Genomic DNA, 23,401 nt, shown 5'->3' on the forward strand with positions numbered 1-23,401 from the left:
AAGTAAATGAGTCGGCTGCTATTCTATTTTAAGGCTGTACGGAGACACGTAGTGACGTGTTTGCGTACAGCCAATAAGAAGCCACATTTTTTTTCATACCTGCCAGGAGCACTTTTTAGCGGCCGAAATAGCAAATATCGCGGCCATCGCGCTGACCAGCGGATTTCGCGATTTTTTCGTGAATCGCGAAATCGCGAAAAGCTGGAGGGTCTGTAAAGTAATCATCCCAGGTAATGAAGGTCAGAGTCCCTCCATTTTTAAAGAGCGAGCTCAGTTCCTGGGTGGGTTGATTTTCCAGTAGTTAGCTATTTATGAGGTCTTCATCTGGAATGGATACCACAGAAATAGTACAAGTTTGAAGACTCTTATGAGTGAATACCTCCAGACTACAACTCGAGTATCTGCTCTGAGAATTACATGTCTCTTGTGTAGGGACTATGCCGCAGTTTGTCCCAGTGACTTGGAATAAGTTATGTCATTTTCTGGAAGTAGTAGGCTTCTTTAGACTGTGTTTCTGTTTGTGCAATGCTTGTATTGGCTGAAGCATTTCGGTCCTCGAGCAAAAATATTTTGAGAGAGTAGAGCCAGTTGCAAAGCAGAGTGTTGTCTATTCAGATGTAACTTTTTGCGCCACACCGGTCATCAAAAGTGCTCTGGGCCTGCATCGCTTTAAAAGGATTCCCTGTGATGTGGAGACATAACAGGATATCAGCCTAAAATGGACCAATGTTACATAAGTCTGTGTAAATATACCTTCTCTTAAGTAATAGGGGGGCAGATTTACAATGAAATTGACTCTGTGCATTCCGCAAGCCATTTGGCTGCTCCGCACTGAGTCATTTTCAAAGCACAGGGATGCAACATAGTTACAACAATATGTAGCATCTCTGTGCTTCCCCCTGCGCTGGTGCACCAACTGTAGCCATGCGATGGTGCAGGCACCCTTGCACCATGGTGCAAGGATACCTGCGTCGTGGGGAGATAGTTTTTGTGGCTGAAGGGACACCAAAAAAATCTGTATGCTACGCTCCCTGGGGAGGTGTAGCATTCAGACACATTTCCAGATTTATGATTCCTCGTAAATCTGGTAATGTGTCTAGTTCCATGGATGTTGCGTGGGAACACCCACAGCAGCACCCATGTAACACCCTTCTATGCAAAGTGCTCCGTGTAAAGGGGCCATATATACAAGGATAGGAAAAGTCATGCAGGGTGGCTTTTCCTGTCCTTGTAAATATAGAGCAGTAAAATGCGCCACCAGTACGTCACAAAAAGTGACGTACTGGTGGTGCAGGGGGCTTGTAAATCTGCCCCTAAGTACTTAAAGTAAAAGCATTTGTTCAGGTGTTCGGCCAGAAGAAGCAAATGGAGGCACCATCCTGGTCTTTTTCTTCTGTGGGAAGTGGAAAGTATAGGACAATAAGCCACAATAGGGCGTGTGTCGAGTCTAAGAGAAAGAAGAGGCCATATGTTTAAAGGTTTTTTGGAAGCCTGCCTATCAGGCCATTTGCGACCTGAAGACAAGCATTTTTAAATGTACAAATGTCAAAAATGGGATTTGGTAACTTATAGTATTACCAATTTAGGTTTGCGATTCGGTATTTACAAGGGGTGTGTTTAGGGCGTCCCTTCTAAATATCTATTGCAGTAGTATGCATTAATGTTTTGCAACTGAATTACGGTTGCAAAACATCATTTTTTTTACAACTACTGATAGGTAATAACAACCATCTGCAAATGGGAAGGAGTCCTAATGGGACCCCTCCCTTTTGAGAATTAAAAAAAAAAAATTCTTTAAGAGGACACAGTGGTCCCCAAAAAAATGAAACATAAAAGTTAAAAAAACATGATTTTATGCATCCCGTTTTCCTTTATTGAAAACAGGCTGCATTTCAAAGAAAAAGGTTGGCTTCATTAAAACGCGATCTCAGACGTGGTGGTCTGCTGACTGCAGCAGGCCACCATCACTGTGATTTCTGTGATTCCTAGAGGGTTCCAAATTGTGACCTATCTCATTAATATTCATAAGGTAGGCTGATTTGCGACCCCACTAGGAACTGCTATTTTAATCTTGAGTACATTAGGAATTGTGAATTTCCGAATCGCAATTTGAAAATCACTTACCCTCATTTTTGAACAAATGGTCCATACACATCAGCTTGATACTCTTAGGACCGCCATTTATTTTCTTAAGGGCTGATCTCAGATTAACAAGGTTCTTGGTGTTCCTGTGTGGTATCCATCACAATAGCTGCTGTGAGAATTCAGCAGGTATGTACTTGTTTCCTGACCTTGCACAAAATTGGGCAATCTGTCCTGCCCCCAATTCAGGCACCCTAAACGTCTCATCGAATCCTAAATGGGCAAAGCCAGTTTATTCGGCAAATTTGTCCGCCTTGGAGAAAAAATATTTGGATAAATATTGCAATTCAAGTAACTACGTACTCATAGCTTCGGATTTTGACTTTGATTAGGCAAAGTTACTAAAAGCACTTTCCACGGATTTAAAGGAGTACCCTTCTTTTCACTCCTTCACTGCGCCCCGCTAGAAACCTCGACAGAAGCCGATCTGTATGTGTGTCTACAGAACTCGGCTGTCAGCCCTTCTGTTTTAGAATGACCTTATGCTGAACCTCGTTTTATGAATGCAGTGTCCAAAGGGTACTGCCTTAAGTTAACAAAGTTAACTATTGTCAAACATATGGCATATGTCATGTATAACTGGCGAGTCACCTTTGCTGTACAGAATGTTGCAAACTCTTGTTTGTCTGCTAGGTCTGAATTCCTGTAATCATCATTTCTTGCATGTTGGCACTTCCTTTACACCTGAAAACCAGCACATCATTTGTAAATTAAAATTAAATGCAGGACCCAAAGTTTTCCATAAAAGTCTAGTAGCCCTCGTCTAATGCTGCTGGTTGCTGGGGTTTCCAAATTCAAGGCTGCCAAGTTTTGATTCCATCTCGTGCCTCTTTCTTCCACCACTTCCCATCTCTTTATCCTACTGTTGAAGGTTCTTTTTAATACCTGCTTACTAGGTATGCAATTTTTTTTGTAATAATCTCCTTCCCCGCTCCTGTCTGTCCCTCAAAGTCCCATTTCACAACAATCTGATCTGAGACAGTATCTGGGCCTTCTCTGCTACACCATAAGGTGTCTCTAAGCATTCAATATTTCACCTGACTTGTGCGTTCTTGTGTTGGAGGAATGAATGGTCATTCTCCGTTGCATAAGAGTGTACTTTTGAAGTCCGCGTCTGTGCCAGACCAGTGTTGGGACCGATGCACCACACTCTGGAAGAGAGCAAGAACACATCTTACTGTTGACTCTGTCTTGCTCTCTAGATGCTACGCTGTGTTTGTGAAGCTGCTGTCCACCAGAGCCTGACTGCCCCTACTCTTAAAGTCAACTAGTGTGACATATGAAAGTTACCTTTCACACAAATCTCAATCCACAATGTGTTTGCCGAGACTGGTGGGAATTTTTCTTCTTCTCACCTGTAAATTCCCAATGATTAGACTATTGCAGATGATACCAAACCTTTGTAATAGACTTTACTGTACGTCCAAATAGAGGAAACTTTTTTAGCAAACCTGAAATAGATAAAAAACTCTCCCGCTTCTATGAAATGAGGAGCAGATTAACCTAGAATCTCCAACTGATTGAGTGTAAGATCAAGTCAGAAGGCTGAGGGGGGCGTGGCTTAGCACTCAATCAAGATGGCCGCGCGACCCTTGAACCTGTCACCAGGTAGGTCGCCCCCTCAGCCACCACACGGTCCTCCTGTGTGACGCTACCCCTGCTGCTGCTACTCGCTGTGCCCCAGTTCGTCCTCTGGTTTCCGCCGCTTTTGTTTTATTTTTGTTGTTATTTTATTTTTTTTGTTCATTTGTACTGTGTGCCCATTGTTGCTGCCTGCCTTCTGCCTGCCCGCCGTATTTTGTGCCCGTATTTTGTGCCCTTTTACCTTCTATGCCACCCTCCAGCTCCCCCCTCACTGTCTCCCGCCGCTGCGTCCCCTGTGGTCCCGCCCCCCAGGTCCCCTATTCGCCGCCCGCTCCCGCCTCCCAGCTGCTCCTTCCTCCCTCTTCCCCTCATATAGAGGCCACGCGGTGGCAAAGGGAGCGATCCTTGACCCTGTCACCAGGTAGGTCGCCCCCTCAGCCACCACACGGTCCTCCTGTGTGATGCTACCCCTGCTGCTGCCAATCGCTGTGCCTCGATTCGTCCTCTGGTTTCCGCCGCGTTTATTTTATTTTTGTTGTTCATTTGTACTGTGTGCCCATTGTTGCTGCCTGCCTTCTGCCTGCCCGCCGTATTTTGTGCCCATATTTTGTGCCCTTTTACCTTCTGTGCCACCCTCCCGCTCCCCCCCTCGCTCTCTCCCGCCGCTGCGTCCCGCCCCCCTGGTCCCCCATTCGCCGCCCCGCTCCCGCCTCCCAGCTGCTCCTCCCTCCCTCTTCCCCTCATATGGAGGCCGCACAGCTGGCGCGCCGAAGGCGCGCCTGAGGCAAGCCCGTGTGCTCCCGTCTGCGCCTGGACCACACCTAGCACCAGGACCCCTGGCCCCCGCCGAAGCCAGGAAACCCGACTGAGATACAACACCGACGCCCTCCACTCAACACCGGCCGACCATCCACCTGCTACCGAGCCACCCCGAGGTGCACCCATGGACCCTTCTCCTGCCAAGCTTGCAAATTCACCTGCCTCCGAACCTACACCCCACCCTCCGGACCAAGCAACAACAACAACCACCTCAAGTGCATCTTACTCAACACCCACTCCGTCCACAAGCACGCCGTCGAACTCTGGGACCTCCTCGACACAACAGCGCCGGACGCCGCCTTCCTCACGGAAACCTGGATGAACACCTCCTCAGCCCCCAACATCACCATAGCCATCCCAGATGGCTACAAGATCACTGTAGTATTCTTGCATCTAGTTTATGTTATACATGTTTTCTCCACCACCAGTCCAGCTTGTAGAATGTTGCAGCTATGATGCACAAGAGAATGTTGGGTCTCTGTGGTCTGAGGTTGACAGTTGACATTGGGCTGAGCATCATGCTGGATGCTCCTGGTGGGGCCGTTATACCAACTTATCTGCATATCTTCTAATAAACATCTTAACATCATCTACTGTGTGGGACCTCATCACTACATTATTTATGGCGACGAGGGATCAACAAACCTACCACTTTTAGGGATGAAGTGCATCTACTCTTAAGCAAGTAAGCAAAAGATACCTCTCAAGCAAGAAACCTACGGAAAAATAAGCGTAAATAAAGAAAGAGTAACCTGACAAACAAGAGAGAGGTCACGCCTGTATACCCCACCAGAGTCCACTTCACCGGACAGCTCAAAAACAGGCGTGCAACATCATCTAGCAATTAGTCAACAAGCTGAATCTTCAAAGTCACAAGAAACCCGATAGTACAAAAAGAAACGTCTGCAGACTTAAAGAAAAGAAGGTAAGCAGGGGCTGTGTGTGTGATATTGCCACCTGTTAAGGGGTTAAAAAGTCGGAAGGCATCCACTTTACTAATTTGTGACTGTACTTTTAAATAGACTGCCAACCCGAGGTTAACGGAGCTTGTGACTAAACTACGTGGTTGTCTCTTTTATTTCAAGCCACTTTGAGTTCTTTTCATCTGCCAGATTATTTTTGGGAGGATGTGTTGTTACAAAGAACAAGAACTTGTCACCTAACAGCTTGTAGTGACGCACAGCGACAGTTTGTTTTCTAAAACCACAGTGACATTGTCAATGTCTGTTTCTAAGGTTAACTTTCACCACACCTTATGGGATAACGTGAGTTGGAGAGACTGTGGCAGCAATTTGAAATATGTGCCAGTTTGGAAAATCCCTGCTTTTTTGTTCATGCGTCAACCTCCACTACTGGCGCTTCAAGTAATAACCAATATTATTGACAACCTCCTTCAGTGGCCTTTCTTTCTATTGCTCAGCGGCAGAAAAGCGTATTATATTTTGCAAAGGGATGCTTTAAATATCGAGTAACTTGTATGTACCTGTTTTCGTGAGGAGGCTAACGGCTTACTTGGAGCCAATATTTCCGTTGGTTAGGAGCTTCTTTCCTCTCCTCTGCCTGCTTGATATGATGACACAATCGAACCTTGCAGGAGGGTTCAGTGAAGGGGACGCGTCATGATTCTTGTCAATGATTTGTCAGCACGGCGGCATGTTTTCTCAGTGGTACCGCACCGTGAGCCACCCGGAGCTACGTAATGAGCGTGCCACCATTATGGGGTTTCAGTTAGATCTGCGTTAATTTTGCCTTCAGAGGATGAGGAGGTAAAGCGTTGTAATGTACGAAGGAGCAGCATTTAAGAAACGAAGGATTAATGAGGGCAGCGAATACAGCAGTGTTCAGCACCGTCGTCGGACATCAGATTTCCGAAGGGCATTTGAACAATGAAAGACAAATTTAGCAGCACACAGGAAACGAGGTCAGTCATCAGAATTCCGAAGGGCACGTGAACTATGAATTGCATAAAAAAGAAAAAAAGAACAGCACACAGGAAACGACTGGTGTAATTTTTTTAGGACTGTATGAAAAGTATATTTGAAATATGTTGTAGGTCCCATTATCTTTTGTTTTTCATTTTCCGTCCATTATTTTAGAGGCAGGATCTGGGTTACAGTCCCATAATCCTTATTCTTACATCTTCTGTGTTTTATTTTAGAGGCAGGTTTTGTGTTAGAGTTCTTTGTTTTTGGGTCAGGAATTTGGGTTTTAGTCCCTCTTTCCTTGTTCTTACTTGGAAATGATTCTAACTATTTGTTTTTTTTTATATTTCTGGTGGGAAGATGGGTAATGTTGACATCTTTTGTTGTTGTAATTTTATCCATTTTCTCTTGCCTTTTTAAATTGTTCACACTCTCGTGATGTGGTATATTACTGTTTATCTCTTTGAGTTGAACTATTTTGTGCTTTGGTTCTTGCACCATGTCTTTCCTTCTTGCATGCCTGTCTGGCCAGTAGGTGTGTCTGTTGGTTAGTCATCGGTATTTTCAAGCTTAGTCTTCCTCCTTGTTGTTTCCTTTTCTTCGGTTCTTGTCTTTCTTTTGTTATTTAAGGAAAGGAGGATGGGTATGTTCTTCTGTGTGTTTTTCTTTCTTTGGTTCTTCCTTACCAGTGTTTTCTCCTTTTTATTTTCTTTGTGGAAGAGAGGGGATATTGTTGTATTCTTTTCTTTGGTTCTTTCTGACCAGCGTTCTTTCCTTTCTGTTTCCTTTGTGGAAGAGAGGGGATGATGTAGTATTTTTGCATCTGGTTTATGTTATACATGTTTTCTCTACCACCAGTCCAGCTTGTAGAATGTTGCAGCTATGATGCACAAGAGAATGTTGGGTCTCTGTGGTCTGAGGTTGACAGTTGACATTGGGCTGAGCATCATGCTGGATGCTCCTGGTGGTGCTGTTATACCAACTTATCTGCATATCTTCTAATAAACATCTTAACATCATCTACTGTGTGGGACCTCATCACTACAATCACCCATAAGGACCGGGTCAACCAAACCGGAGGAGGAATCGCCATCATTTACAGGACCACCATCAGAGTCACAACCAACACCAGAGATACCCTCACCGCCGCCGAACACCTACATTTCCAGATCGTCACTGACCCCAAGACCACCCTTAGAGGAACCCTCATCTACAGACCCCCGGGCCCACGCATACAATTCAGTGAAACCATCGCTGCTTTCATCAGCCCGCATGCCCTCGCCTCATCGGAGTACATCCTCCTAGGGGACCTGAACTTCCACCTAGAGAACAATAACAACAACAACACCACCACCTTGCTCGCCAACCTCGCCAACCTTGGACTCAAGCAACTGTTGAACACTCCCACCCACTACGCCGGCCACACGCTCAACCCCATCTTCTCCATTTCACCTTCAAGAAGACTACATCCCACGACCGCCCGCAACAGATCCCCCGCAGAGGCTGGAGTAAAGTCACTACAGACCAGCTAACCACGTCACTGAGCCAGAACCCACCAACCGACACCACTGACACCAATGAAGCAGCTCGCAACTTCACACAGTGGATCACCAACTGCGCCGACGCCCTTGCCCCACTGAAGAACCCCCCAGACAAGACCAACAACAGGAAAGCCATATGGTTCGACGCCCTCAAAGAATCGAAGAAATCCTGCCGAACTCTTGAGAAAACCTGGCGCCACAAACAGGCGACAGAAAACCTGACAGCTCTCAAGAACGCCACTCGCAAACACCACCAGCTGATCCGCACCACCAAAAGGACATCGTTCAAAGAGCGGCTGGACAACAACACACACAACAGCAAGGAACTTTTCAGCATTGTAAAAGAGCTCTCCAACCCCAGCGCCAGCAGCAACAACATCACACCGTCGCAAGACCTCTGCGACTCCCTCGCCACGTTCTTTCACCGCAAGATCGCCGACATACACGACAGCTTCGGTGCCCAGACTCCACCTTCAATCACCAAAACAACGCACCTTACCACCACCCCCAGTGCCTGGACCCCCATCATCATGGAAGACACCACCCACGTCATGAACACCATCCACTTCGGCTCTCCCTCTGACCCATGCCCTCACCACATCTTCAACAAAGCCAACACCATCATAGCACCCCACCTCCGGAACGTCATAAACAATTCCTTCATGTCCGCCACCTTCCCAGAGAGCTGAAAGTGCGCAGAAATCAACAACCTTCTAAAGAAACCCACAGCAGACCCTGAAGACCTCAAGAACTTCCGCCCCATCTCTCTTCTTCCCTTCCCTGCAAAAGTCATTGAGAAGACCGTCAATAAACAGCTGACCGCTTTCCTCGAGGCAAACAACTCCCTCGACCCTTCCCAGTCTGGCTTCCGAGCCAACCACAGCACAGAGACCGCCCTCATCGCAGCCACCGATGACATCAGGACCCTGCTCGACAATGGGGAAACAACCGCCCTCATCCTCCTAGACCTCTCAGCCGCCGTTGATACCGTCTGCCATCGCACCCTAATAACCCGCCTCCACAACACTGGGATCCAAGGAAAAGCCCTGGACTGGATCACCTCGTTCCTCTCCGACAGAACCCAGAGAGTCCGCCTCCCTCCCTTCCGCTCTGCAGCCACCGAGATCATCTGCGGCGTACCCCAAGGCTCTTCGGTCAGCCCAACCCTCTTCAATATCTACATGAGCCCCCTCGCCGCCATCGCACACAAACACAACCTCAACATCATCTCCTACGCCGACGACACCCAGCTGATACTCTCCCTCACCAAAGACCCAGCCACCGCCAAAACCAACCTCCAGGAAGGAATGAAAGCAGTGGCAGAATGGATGAAGCTCAGTTGTCTGAAACTGAACTCAGACAAGATGAAGGTCCTCATCCTTGGACCATCCCCATCTGCCTGGGACGACTCCTGATGGCCCACAGCGCTGGGCACCGCACCGACACCCGAGGACCACGCACGCAACCTGGGATTCGTCCTGGACTCCTCTCTCACGATGACCAAGCAAGTCAAAGCCATCTCATCCTCATGCTTTAACACCCTGCGCATGCTCCGGAAGATCTTCCGGTGGATCCCTACCGGAACCAGAAAGATGGTCACCCAGGCCCTCGTCACCAGCCGATTGGACTACAGGAATGCCCTATACGCAGGAACCACAGCCAAATTCCAGAAAATACTCCAGCGCATACAGAATGCTTCTGTACGACTCATCCTCAACATCCCTCGCCACAGATACATATCCACCCACCTGAGAGACCTGCACTGGCTCCTCGTCAACAAAAGGATCACGTTCAGGCTCCTCACCCACGCACACAAAGCGCTCCACAACATGGGCCCCGAATAACTCAACAATCACCTCACGTTCTAAAATCCGACTCGCGAGCTCTGCTCCGCCAGCCTCGCCCTCGCCGCCGTCCCACGGATTTGCAGAACCACCACCGGGGGAATATCGTTCTCCTACCTGGCCGCCAAGACATGGAACTCCCTCCCAGCCCACCTACGACTGACCCAGGACCATCTCACCTTCAGGAAACACCTCAAGACCTGGCTATTCAAGCAGCAGCAGCACCCCCCCTCCTTTCAGCGCCATGAGACCCTCACGGGTGAGTAGCGTGCTCTATAAATGCATTGATTGATTGATTGATTGGTATATTCGCAACAAGTCTTCATTTCTTGGAATATTTCTCTACATTTGTGGATTCTGTAGTGCTCTCGTATACTGGTGCTCACAATTTGTTGTTTGATGTTTGGTCTCTCATGATGTAACAGTCTCATCTACGAAGAAGCCTCCCTCAGTGCCTGATCTATTTTTTCTAGCATTCTTCAGAGGTATTTGTCTTCTGTAGCGTAGACAGTATTACTTTGCCGCTTCTAAATCAGTCTTGCATTATTTTGCTTAACGCGATATCTATGTCCTTTCAGTTATTTTGTGGGGTTCCTGAGTGTAGTTTCAATAGCAGAAGGCATGGGTATCACCCCGAAAGACCGAGACTCCAAAGGTAATCTGAAACTATCTAAGCAACATTTTCCCACCCCGGATATACCTACGAAGGGTAATATGGACTCTGCTTCGACCTTGGACACTGTATTACTCAAACTTAATTCAATCCATGATATAGCACAGAGTACCAAAACAAACACTGACTTGCTTCAAATTGAGGTGGGTGCTATCCGAAATGACCTAAAAAATCTTTCACTTCGTGTTTCTAATGCGGAAATACGACTAGGTACTGTAGAGGATTTCACAAACAAACAAGCTAAACATATCCAGAGTATGGAACGTTCTTTGACTTCAGTAAGAAGAGACGTGACTGAGCAGGTAGACAGGAATTGTAGGGTTAACCTTCGTATCTTTGGCTTACTAGAGGACTGTGAAAAATCTGCTCCTTCAGCGTTGGAATTTTTGCTTAATTGGATCCCATCTGTGCTTACCCTTTCTTTTCACAAGGATTTTGAAATAGAGCGTGCTCATAGAGTTCCTACTTTTAAGCTTAAAATGTTATCTTCTTCAAGACCGTTGATCTTTAAGCCTCTCCGTCATCAACCTTCGGAACAAATCATTCGACTTAAAGATTTCCTGAATTTATGCAAAAGACTTAGCGATATGAACATTCCATTTTCCTTTGCAGGTCCTTCAAAATTCAGAATAACTTTCAGAGGTCGTTAATAGATTTTTTATGGACCTTCAGAGCTTTCCACTTTTTAGGATAATCAATCTGAATCACAAATGGATTCTGACTCGCTTCCTGGTACTTCTCGTCATTAATGACCTTCATCTTCTGACAAGTTAGTTTCCATGTTTTCTGTGCTTTGTCATAAGGGATGTGGTTAGTATTACCGGTCTAGGATTCTCTTCATAATGGGAAGTCCATACTCATTATGTCGGTTTTTCCAGATGCTTTCTTGTTCACTGTTGGTTATCATTTTGTCTCCATTTAAATTTTTCTTACTTTATTTCTTATCTTAATTTTTATGGATCTAACATGTTCCAATTCTGGTCCTGCTTTCTATTTGCTTTTCCTTCATCCATACTGATGTAGTCTTTTTTCTTTGCTCTTCTTTCTCCCTATGTATATGATAATAAGTAAGTATTCTCTTTTTCAATTTCCTACTTTCTTTCGCTTTCCATGCTCGATCTTCGCTTATATATGTTTGATTATTTTACTTGTGGTTTGTCTTTTTCCCTCTCTTATATTTTAATTTTATTCTGGTGATCATCTGTGTTGTTGTCTGCTATTGTTTCTCTCAGATACTCTGTTGTTTTGTTTGCACTATATTTCTCTTATTTATGAATTTACTTTTATTTGATTCTTTTGCATTATATATGTATCTAAGTCATGAATTATATGTATTTATGTCATGAATTACATTTTATGTAGTATTTCTATCACCTTATTTTTCTATATATTCTAATATTTAGTCTTGGATGCTATTAATTTTGTAATGTTTGCTATGGAAATGATTTGAGTGTTACATGATCTATAGTACTAGCTATACTGCTTCAAATTGTTACTTATTACATCACTTATCATTATTTATTATGGCTCAGACCGTTTTCTATTTCCTAATATTGCTCTTTATAATGTCTTAACTTACTACTCATTTGATATTTTTGCCTTACTTTTCTATTAAGGTTTTGTAAATACGTTGACTGTTGATCAAATATGATTCCTTTTTTGGATTTTGCACTATTTATTCTTATTGATAGATTATTTATAGTATAGTATACATTGATATTTTTATATTTGTTTCTCCACTTAATGAAATACTGAGTGTTATATGGTCTGCATCATGGTTGTTGACATCTGTGGTTGCTCCTCCATGTTTTCTTTTTCCCCCCATGCAAATTGTCTATTAAAGACAGCCCCTGGTGGGGTTTCTCTCTTTCTATGCTCCTTTTTTCTTTGGAGTACGTTTGTTATTTCCTTTCTTTTTTCTAATCTTTCCTTCCTTTTCTATTCTTCTTACTCTAGGGACATCTGCTTCGGTGTATTTTTTACAATCTGTTAGTTTTCCATTTACCCCTAAAACTGAGGTTCTTCTAGATATCTTTTTCTTTTCTTTTTATTGGAGGTTTTCATTGGTATTGTCTCGTGTTTGGGGAAAAAATTTGGGGAACCTTCTTTTGTTTTGAACTATAATTATGTTTAGAGGTCAGTGTTAAATCTATTGTTCTAACTATGGTTTCCTAAAAAAAAAAAGCGGAAAAAAAAGAAACAAAAAAAAGGTATTGCCTCATGTTTACCCATGGCTGGTTTAAATGTAGTCTCACTTAATGTTTGTGGCTTGAATCAACCTGTCAAAAGGGCAAAGATATTAGATTACTGTAAAAGCCTATATATGGCGATGTTGTTTTTTACAGGAGATTATGTCAGCTTTTAAAGAAGCTTTGTTTTTGTGGAAAGAGTGGGTTCTGGATGTTACTTGTTCTGAATCTTCTAGTATAAAGAATGGGGTTGTGACCTTGATTTCCAAAAATTCTCGGTTGTCTAATGGTACTGCTGAACATGATGCCAATGCTGATGGTTACTTACACACTTGTCCAATGGTTCAGATGATTTATATATCATGAATATATATGCCCCTAATATTGATGATCCTCTTTTTTGGCGTTCCATAGATACAAAACTTTCTGATATTCCTCAGAATGCTAGGACAATTGTTGCTGGTGATTTTAATTTGCCCTTAGATCCTATTTTGGATAGACATTCTGCTTTTAAATTTCATCCTCCTAGGTCGCACAAACACCTGATTAATTTGGGTCCTTCTCATCAGCTGCTTGACGCATAGAGATTGCATAATCATACAGGCAGCGATTTCATGTTTTTCTCCTCGCATTCTAGCTTTTCTCTTATTGATTAACTCCTAGTTGATGCTGCTCTTTTAAAGCATACCATAAATGTTATGATCCACTGAATAGTCATCTCTGATTATGCGGCGGTTACTTTGACTATTCTTAATCTTTCAGATACGAGAGGTCCTCGTCATTGACACCTTAATACAGAAATTTTGGACGCTAAGGATGAAGTTAAGGAGCTTAATGAAGAGATTGATAATTTCTTCAAAGATAATGAATCTTTTATGAATTCCCCAATAAATCTATGGGTTGTGTTTGAATGTACTATTCAAGGTCACATTATTAAAAAAATGCCAAAAAGGAATAGTGGTATAAGAAAATTGCTGCAGTCTTTGGGATATGAGATCAAACATAAGTTGCTGCTATAAAGATTGTTTATTGACATGTCTCTCTTACAGGATATCAAGAATCTAAAATATTATTTTAATTCTATAGTCACTAAAAGAGCCTATATTGGTGTACATGCTCAAAAACCTCATCATTTGCTATTACGAAATAGAGCTGGTAAGATGTTAGCTGCCACTTTAAAATATCAGAATACTAATATTAAATCTACCCAGATTTCTACAATTACTGTCAAAAATGGGTCAAAGAAATTTCATACTAAAGAAATAGTTGAAGTCTTCCGTGACTTTTATGAAAAGTTATATACTCCTGAAAATCCATGTAGCATTTCTACATGTCAACAATTTCTGAATTTGATTCCTAAGAGTAGTATCACCCATTCTGATACGGTTGATTTGGGGAAATCCATTGAGGTTGATAAGATAATTCAGGCTATTAAGGCTACTCGGTGAGGGAAGGCTCCGGGGCCAGATGGCTTTCCTATTGCTTTTTATAAAACATTTTCTTCCTCAATATTCAAGCATCTTAAGGTGGTTATTCACTATTTTTTTCCTTTCTGGCAAGGTATCTGGCTCAGCTACTGAGGCTACTATTGTCGTGATTCCGAAAGATGGCAAGTATCCTTCCCATCCTAAACATTTCTGTCCGATTTCATTATTAAATATGGAAGCTAAGATTTTTGCTGAGTTTTTGGCTAAGCGCTTAGAAGGTCATATCCCTAGTCTTATTCATGATTCCCAAACTGGTTTCGTTAAAGGTCATATCCCAAGTCTTATTCATTATTCCCAAACTGGTTTCGTTACAGGGAGACTTGCCAGAGATAATATCCAAACCTTTTGTCATATTTTAGAGAAAGCAAAATTTTCTTCATTGCCAAAGACTTTCGATAAAGTATCATGGCCTTTTTTAGAAGCAGTTTTAGCATCCCATAACCTCGGAACTTCTTTTATTAATATGGTAATGTCTCTCTATGGGCAGTCAAAAGCCAATATTAGAGTTAATGGGGCTACGTCTTCCTTTTTTAATCTTCATCAGGGCACCAGGCAAGGATGCCCTTTTTTCACCCCTTCTTTTTTTATTGGCTATTGATCCACTTCTTCGTTTACTCAAATTTAACCAAGATATCAAAGGGTCTTAATTTGGTTCTCATACACTTAAAACAGCCGCCTATGCGGATGACGTCCTTATCTTTTCAGAGGATATTGTTACAGCGATTCCTGTTATTTCTAATATTATAAGAGAGTTTTGGCTAGTCTATTGATATTCTCTGAACAAAGAGAAGACAAAAATATTCCCCCTTAATTCGTTATGCTTCCCTTCGCATATGGGTGATTCTGGATTTAAATGGCAATTGACTAGTATTAATTATTTAGGAATTTAGTTTTGTAAAGACCTTCCAGATACTATCTTCTATAATGAATCTCACATAATAGCTAAAGTTAAAGATCTTTTGTCCTCTTGGTCTTCTAAATATATTTCCTGGTGGGGAAGACTTCAAACTCTTAAGATGATGATAACCCCAATTATTAATTTCCTCTCCTCCATGTTACCTATAAAACTTTCTTCTTCTTGTTTTCATGAGATGGATGCACTCACTTTAAAGTTTTTGTGGAGTGACAAACGTGCTAGTATTGGTTATAAACACCTTGGAAAGCCCTCTGTTCTGGGTGGTTGTAATCTACCAGATTGGAATTTGTATCAAATCGCCTTTTTAGCCTCTCAAGGTGCTATTTGGTTCTTGCCAGACTCTCAACACACACCCCGTGGATTTATTTTGTGCAAGTGTTGGGTTCGCCTCTTTCTACTTCTTCCTTTATTACTGATTCTAAACTCAATTTTGGTCATTCTCACCTTATTATTTTACATACCAATAATGCATTAACATTTATTGACAACAAAGTATCTAAACCTTTTCATAAATTGATGTGGTCCTCATTATGGTACAACCCTAAAATTGTTACTGATATTGATCCTGCTACAGTTTCTGCATGGGCTGCCCGTGGTATTAGATTGGTAAAAGATCTTTATGATTCCAATCATAACCTTCTTCTGTTTTCTTATTTGGCAAGGGACTACAAGGGACTATCAGGTAGATTCATCATTGAAAAATCGTCTCGCAAAGGGCCAGAATCTGAGAATGTGGCCCTTCGCGAGCGCAATTTTTGCATTTGGGATTCATCATCCCAAATGCAAAAATCGGTAATTGCGAATTCGCTAAATTGCGAGGAATTACATTTAAGGAATCTCTATTTGAGATTCCTTAAATGCAATTCATTACCATTTTTAAATTGCGAAATCGCAATTTCGGGCCGCTATTTACCGCGAGGTCAAACCTCGTGGTAAATAGCGAAAACTTAGAAAAACGCTTTTAAATGCATTTTTCTAAGTTGCATGTTGCACACACACATGTCCTTTGGACATGTGTGTGCGCAACACCAATGTAGATTACTTTTCAGGGGTCCTACAGGGTGTCCTTTGGAAACCCCTAGCACCCTTGAAATTGCATCCTTATTTGTGATTAGCAAATTGCTAATCGCAAATAAGGAATAACTCCCCATTCATTCCTATGGGCCTTTATTCATTCCTATGGGGAGTTATTCTGTATTTGCGATTAGCAATTTGCTAATCGCAAATAAGGAATGTGTAGGAATCACAATTTATTTAGCGATTCCTACATGAATCCCGTTTTGCTATTCCTTAATAGCGATTCCTTTATAATCGCTATTAAGGACTCGCAACTCGGGACTTTGATGAATCTAGGGGTATAACCTTACTAATATGGATTTTTAGTCTTTTTTTAAATTGAAGCTAGCTCTTTCCAAAGTACCCCTTTCTACAGATTCAGTTACATTCTCACTTCTTTCCATGTGGTATCGTTCAGGACATACTGCTACGAAAATATATTCATTTCTATCTGCTCCACTTCCTTCACAATCCACAATCACATATGATAAATGGTCTTATTATTTTGAAAATTATATTTGTAATCATATTTCACAAGAAACTTGGCGATTGATTGGGAAATTATCTTTCTGTAATGAAATTGCTCCTTCCTTTATTTTTTTTTACCTTAAATCTCCTTCATTGGACCCTGCTCGCTTATATAAATTTAAACTAAGGGATAGTGATCTTTGTTGGAATTGTAATCTGCAACCAGTCACTCATCAACATATGTTTTTTGAATGCTCATTATTGCAAGCTTATTGGGATTTAGTACGGAAACATTTATCTCTAATCTTTAATGTGGCGTTGGAGCTTTCGTTTCCTATGATTTTATTGGGTCCATGGGCTACCACTAATCCTTTACCCCTTGATAGTATGGATTTGCAGCTAATGGGTTGACTTATTTCCATTGCTGTTAAAGTTATACTGACATAATGGAACTCTTTTTATCTCCTATCTTATCATACCTGGTGGGCATGGGTATCTTACCTTCGTGGAGCTCACACTTTTGTTGAGGAGAAGCATTATTCCCCTTCCATTGCTGGTAATGTATGGTGCTCACTGGATAATTATATGAAGTTGTCCACTCCGGGGTTAGTAGCTCAATACCTCTTTGATTCCACTCCTTAGGTTGTTTCCTACATTGAGCAGATGTCCCTACTTATTCCTCTTCCTCCTCCTTTCTTCTTTCTCTTCTTTCCATTGATTTTTCTGTGTTTTTCCTTTCATGATATAATCTTATTTCTCAGCAATTCGACTGATGTACGACTTTGAGATGTTTTTTACTAGTGCTCTTATTTATATTTCCTACCTGGGTTTTGTAATAGTATCTGATTTAGTGTATAACATATCATATATGTCATTTTTATTTATATATTAGTTTTTCTTTGCCTACATAACGATATGTTTATAATCATGTTTTAATCCAGCTCATCCATTTCTGTTGTAAAAACAGTTTTTTGATTCTGTAACTCTTGAATTTTACCTTAATGTATATTTCTTAATACTAAGTTGAATTGCAATTTATTATGAATGTATTATCTTTTTTAAATAACAATAAAGATATTTGAACAAAAAAAAAGTCAGAAGACTGAACTGATTCTGAACAAGAAAGCTACGCAGAGGAGTGAGACAGTTTGCTGGCATGGGCTGTCGGAGATAGGTAGTCAATGAAAGAGTAAGTTGAAAGGGTGGGTAGATAGGAGCATTGATGTCGACCGAATCAGATGGGTGAAATGAGCAAATTCAGTGGACCACATAAAAAAGGTAGGCCTCTACTTAGGGAAACAATACTTAAAGTGGAGGAAAGACTTTGAGGTGTAGACCCATACAATGAAGGTGACTGACTGAAAAAGGTGGGCCATCATAAAAAAGATTTGAATTAGTCCAAGGGTTTGATAAATCTATAGGTGTGAACATTTACTGTGATAACGTAGTTGCTTTTTTAAAACTGTGCAAGGATCAGAACAATTTAGAAAGGAGAAATAAAAATAAACAAGCATTGGTTAAGTCGGTGTGTCTGGCTTCCACATTCTGAAATAGGGTTGATTTGCTGGCTTATCCAAGCCTTCAGGGTGCATTGCATTTGTATTTTAGCAGCAGCCTGGTGGCAGGAGCACAGAAACTGCTTGGTAAACTCAATCACATCAACAAACTAACTCCCAGATGGGCTGAATCTAATCAGCGAACCAGTAGCTGACACCAAGGAGATTGTTCCTGTATGAAACTGATTAGATCAACCACCCTTTAGCGTCCCTAGCAGTTAATTTGCTTTTCCATAAAGTGATTTAATCTGTATTCTATCTGGTTCATGTAAAAAAGGAAGTACGGAATATGATAAAAAGTGTGAAGACTTAGTGTGCTTTTCAGATTTAAAATCATCCCTCATGCTTTGTGGTGGAACCACCTCCAAAATAAGTGGAATGATATACCAAACAGCTAATAGCCTGAGGTTATAGATGCATTCTGCTGATCCAAGATGTGATTGACATTGTCTCAAAGCAGTGGCTGAAAGTGGGTGATCCAAACCAACCAATGATTGAAGGGGGCTGACGAATAGGCCAATCTGTCTATATTGAAAACAATAGGCCTTGCAACCAACTCTGCTGTCTAGTCAGAACTAGAAATTTCCTTTCCATATATGTGAGCACCTCTTTAGGACTCTACCTCCAAAATTACTAAGAGCTAGAAAATACTCCAACAGATTCTACTCTACTGTCTGGCAGCTAATTTGGGGAGACATTGGTGTCTACTTTTTCCTCTAAATTTCTAAACTAAATTCATTTATTTTTCATTAGTAGCAATGTATTACAGAACAGCGCCCTAGCTTCAGTGATTGACTGCTTTTGTTGTACTTATTTCATGCCATACTCACTAACAAAACTCTAATTTTCCCTATGCTAGTTTGGCGCTGACTGGGATGTGTACCTGACCAAGCCCAATGGAACATATATAGTCCAGACTGTGCGCGAGCTGCTGCCCTTATCCTTTGGTCCAGAAGATCTGCAGAAGATGTAAAGAGATGGCTTTGTGATGCTCAGGAAAGACATCAAGAACCCGCAGTAAGAAGATGCATGTCTTTCTCAACAATATCAGCTGCAGTGACTTCTGTAAATTCCGAACAAAACTCAAAGTCACAGAAGCTCAACTTCTTAGCCACGGCCGGCTAGTTATGTAAGGACCGATGTGATGCAGCCTACAATATGAGGATCAATGCAGAGAGGCTGGTTACTACAGGACTAAAACCTGGAAACGGCTAAGGCAATTGATGCACAAAGACTTGCAATATGAGGATCAGTGCCGAGAGGTGAAAATATGGGAACTCATACCCACACCACAGAAACTAAAGACCCATTTTGACTGGGTGATAATAATAATATGCCAGAGTGGACAGAACTTTAAAAACTGCACAGAAATGGAGTGTTAACATTGAAGAACTCAGACTGGATGATGTCATCTTAGTATGTTCTGACTGAATATGATGTTTCTAAAGGGCCACATGCAGCACCTGACTGCTTCATAGAGCTTGCTTAGTTACAGAGGACTCTGAAATGTTTACCTGCCAGGGAGGGATACTAAAACTTGAAGGTTGTATTTTTAAACCTTTCTGAAACAAGATGATCTTTAAGATCTGTGATGCACAGTGCCTGACAGTACAATACTATCTAGAGCTTATCTATGATGATCCACCTCCCACAGAATTTGAATCAACAGAATTTGGGAACGGTCCAAGTAGACATGTTGGCAAATCTCAAGTTTTATCAGGAGACTATGCAGAGAACCTAATGTGCACTCTGCATGGTCCATGGTAGAGGGGAACTTGAGATGTATCATCAAAATATTGTCTTTCAATCAGTATTTAACAGATGGCCAATATCAGACTTGGGCAGGAGATGTGTAGTGCAGGCGTTACTTCTCAGCTTGAGTATGACCTTGACTACTGTGATCTGCAGCACGTGTTCGTCTTTGGTCCGGTTATTGAGATATCAGTAGTGCACATATAGAAAGAACTGTTGTAATAGAATCTGGTAGCCACTAATGCTTTGAAGAGGAACTTAGGGTTTTGATTTAGGGGGTAAGATTCTCTGCAAGGTTCAGGAACTCCTGTAGGTAGTTTCCTAACCCATATAGATAATGTAGCTTCCTCACAATAAATTATAGTTAACATTAACAAAGATTTTATTACTTTACCTATTTCTTATACTGCATCTCCGTAGACCTCTGGCTAGAGAAAGAGGATAGTGAAGATCTGCCTGGTTAATAATCTCAGGCTCCTATAAGTATTAAACAGAAATGCAGACGAGTAGATTCTTGGAGGACACAGCATTCCACACGATTCAGGGCTGATACAGATTCACCCACTTAAACCTGCTCAACTAGTGAAGGGAATTCTTTTTGGCTAGTCAAGTAATCCAAGCATATTTGAGCAGTTGAATGGTTGCATGTGGGGCCCAATCACACTTATTTTTGAGGACCAGCACTTATTTTTCATCAACAGACTACGACCCAGAGGAAGAGAGAAAAAACATTGTGAAAGAAGGATGAATAGAAAGACAAAAAACTGTCACAAAGAGAGAAAGCAGGGAATCTGCAAGAATGAGGTAAAGAGACAGGGGGTGTCTGGTGGTGGATTAAGGAAGCATGAGGTTGAATGAGGACTATACAGCCTTGGTCTTCAGGTACCTATCATTCAATGGCACCAGCCGCAAGCTTCTTAGAGACATTTTGTGCCCAGTCACGTATTCTTTTACAAATTAAGCACTGCACATAACTACAAGTACATTTTCATTTTTTTGTGCTTGGTTTTTAAGGATGCAAGGCCTGCAAGGGTCTGTTTCTTCCTGCAAGCCTTGTCACATACCCAAAAGGGCTTATATCAGTCACAAATAGGTAGAGCAGTGGATTTTTATGAGTTACGAAGAATCTCCGTGTATGGTGGTTGGTCGTCTCTTAGGAAATGTGGAGGATCATATATAGAAACAATGGAATTCAATACACCAATGGTAGAAAATCATGAAAACCTGACTGGTCTGGTATAATTATAAAAAAAAAAATAAGCCATTATCTTCTGTACCTGAGAGAATGGCAATGACACCCTAGCTTTCGTAGTACTAGATGTAAATAGGGGAAATGACAGCTTGTGAGCAGAATACCAATAAATGGCTAAATGTACAGAAATAGTTCAAAGTGTTGAGTATCAGAGTATGTTATGTTATGGTATTTTTTTTTATGACACGCACAGATACTCAGGAGTGTCCCGGCGCAGAGTCAGTAGAGGGGTGGAGAAAGACAATTAGACAAAAAGATGAGTTTTCAAGAGTTTTCTAAAAACCAGGTAATCCTTGGTATTCCGAAGAGATAAGGGGAGGGCGTTCCATGCCACTGTCGCTTTCCAGGCGATGGAGCTGCCACCTAACCTCTGGCATTTAAAGCGGGCAACCCGAGCCAGAAGTTGAGACGAGGAGCACAGCTGTCTCCGAGGGGCATAAAAAGAGAAGCGTTTTTGCAAATAAGTGGGTCCTTGGCCATAGAGAGCATGATGAGCAATGATTAGTGATTGAATTTTACCCTTACCGCCACGGGCATCCAGTGCAAAGAGCACAGATGGTGGCTCACACTACTTCTGGTGGGTAATTCCAGAAGAAGCCTGGCTGCCGCATTCTGGACTACCTGAAGCTTTTTCAGCAGGTAGCCAGGGATGCCCACATAGAGAGCATTAGCGTAGTCCAGCCAAGAAAGAACAAGGGCACATATGACTGACTCCTTAGCGGCCCTAGGCAGCAGGGGGAGGAACTTCCTAAGAGTTTTAAGAAGGCCAAAGCAAGCGCCGGCCAGCTTCTTGACCTGAGTGTGGAAGGAGAGGTTCTTTTCAAACCATACCCCCAAATTCTTAACGGGCTTCCCAGTAGACAAGAGGGACTCTGGCGGCCAGAGGGTGTCCCTAAACTTAGTAGGAAATTTCCTGAAGAGGAGAATCTCGGACTTCTCTTCATTACCTTTGAGTTGTGCAGAGGCAAGCCATTTAAAGATGGAGGACAGACAATGCTTTGCAGAAGAGACCGAGTCCGCATACTTATCCCATGTAAAGAGAAGCTGGGTATCGTCAGTGTAGGCGATAATCTTTGCCCCCAGTTCTTCAGCCAAGTGGACCAATGGTGTAAAATAAATGTTAAAAAGGAGGGGGCTAAGAGAGGACCACTGTGGTCACCGTCTGGGAGCAGAAGAGGGTGGCGGAAGCCAGACCTGCTGGATCCGTCCATCCAAAAAAGAACTGATCCAGCCCCAAGCTGTGCCAGTGACGCCTATCTTGGAAAGACGCGTGAGAAGCTGTGAGTGCGGGACCATGTCAAACGCTGCCGACAGGTCGAGCAAAATCAATGCCGCCCTGCCGCCAGCGTCCAAACATTCTTCCAAGACATCTACCAAGGCTGATTCGGTGCTGTGGGTGGCCCTAAACTCTGACTGTGCCGGATGCAGGAGGCCTGCCCTTTCCACAAACTCAGTGAGTTGTTTAGTCACCACCTTCTCACAAAGCTTGGCTAAGCTAGGCAAGAGGGAAATAGGGCGGTAATTCCCAGGTTTGAGGAGATCTAAAGAAGGCTTTTTTAAAAGGGAAGAATCTTGACCTGCTTCCAGACCTCTGGGACGCAAGCTTTCTGTAGGGACAGATTAATGATGCCGTTCACTTCAATATTGATAGTCTCAGCGGCCGCTGCCAGCAGTCTGGCTGAGCAAGGGTCCGTGGGGGAGCCCTACTTCAGGCGCTTTAAGAATTTGAGAGATTCAGACCGATCTACGGCACTGAAAGCCTGAAGAAAGTGAGTGGGGTGGGCCGATGCAGTCACCGCCAAGACCCCTAAGGCCCTGTCACAAGAGGAGAAAGACCCCTGTATGGTGCAGATCTTAACTCTGAAAAGATAGGGAAGATTGTCGCACCATGAGTTCGTGGCTGGAGATGTGTTTAATTGGGCGGTAGGCGATGTGAAGCTCGGGACAATTTTGAAGATTTCCTTGGCATTATTGTTAGCACAGTCAATGCGTGCTGAATGGAAGCAATTTTTGGCCTGGATTATGGCCTCATAATATATTTTTTGTTTAAGACCTAGGGGCCGATTCTGATTCCGGTTGGAAGGGCCCCGAACCATGTTCAGAGCCCTTCTGACCGAATCGGAACGTGTCGGCCGGATTCCTTTCCGACCGAGCCATTCAGATGGGCTTGGTCGGAATGGAATCCGACTTGGATATCCGG

At 42.6% G+C, this 23,401-nt stretch overlaps 1 protein-coding gene across 2 annotated transcripts in view; it reads left to right on the plus strand.

Annotated features, from left to right (window-relative positions):
- The window catches only part of CDA (cytidine deaminase), a 141,475-nt gene extending 121,819 nt beyond the window's left edge, over nt 1–19,656 (plus strand). For both annotated transcript variants that reach the window (XM_086922182.1, XM_086922183.1), the window contains exon 5: nt 19,057–19,656. In XM_086922182.1, the coding sequence (XP_086778308.1) occupies nt 19,057–19,170 (114 nt within the window). In that variant the 3' untranslated portion in view covers nt 19,171–19,656. The remainder of the gene's footprint in view (nt 1–19,056) is intronic.
- The last annotated feature ends 3,745 nt before the right edge of the window (nt 19,657–23,401 follow it).

This window comes from Lissotriton vulgaris, chromosome 5 (genome assembly GCF_964263255.1).
Source record: "Lissotriton vulgaris chromosome 5, aLisVul1.2, whole genome shotgun sequence".
NCBI classification, from domain to species: domain Eukaryota; kingdom Metazoa; phylum Chordata; class Amphibia; order Caudata; family Salamandridae; genus Lissotriton; species Lissotriton vulgaris.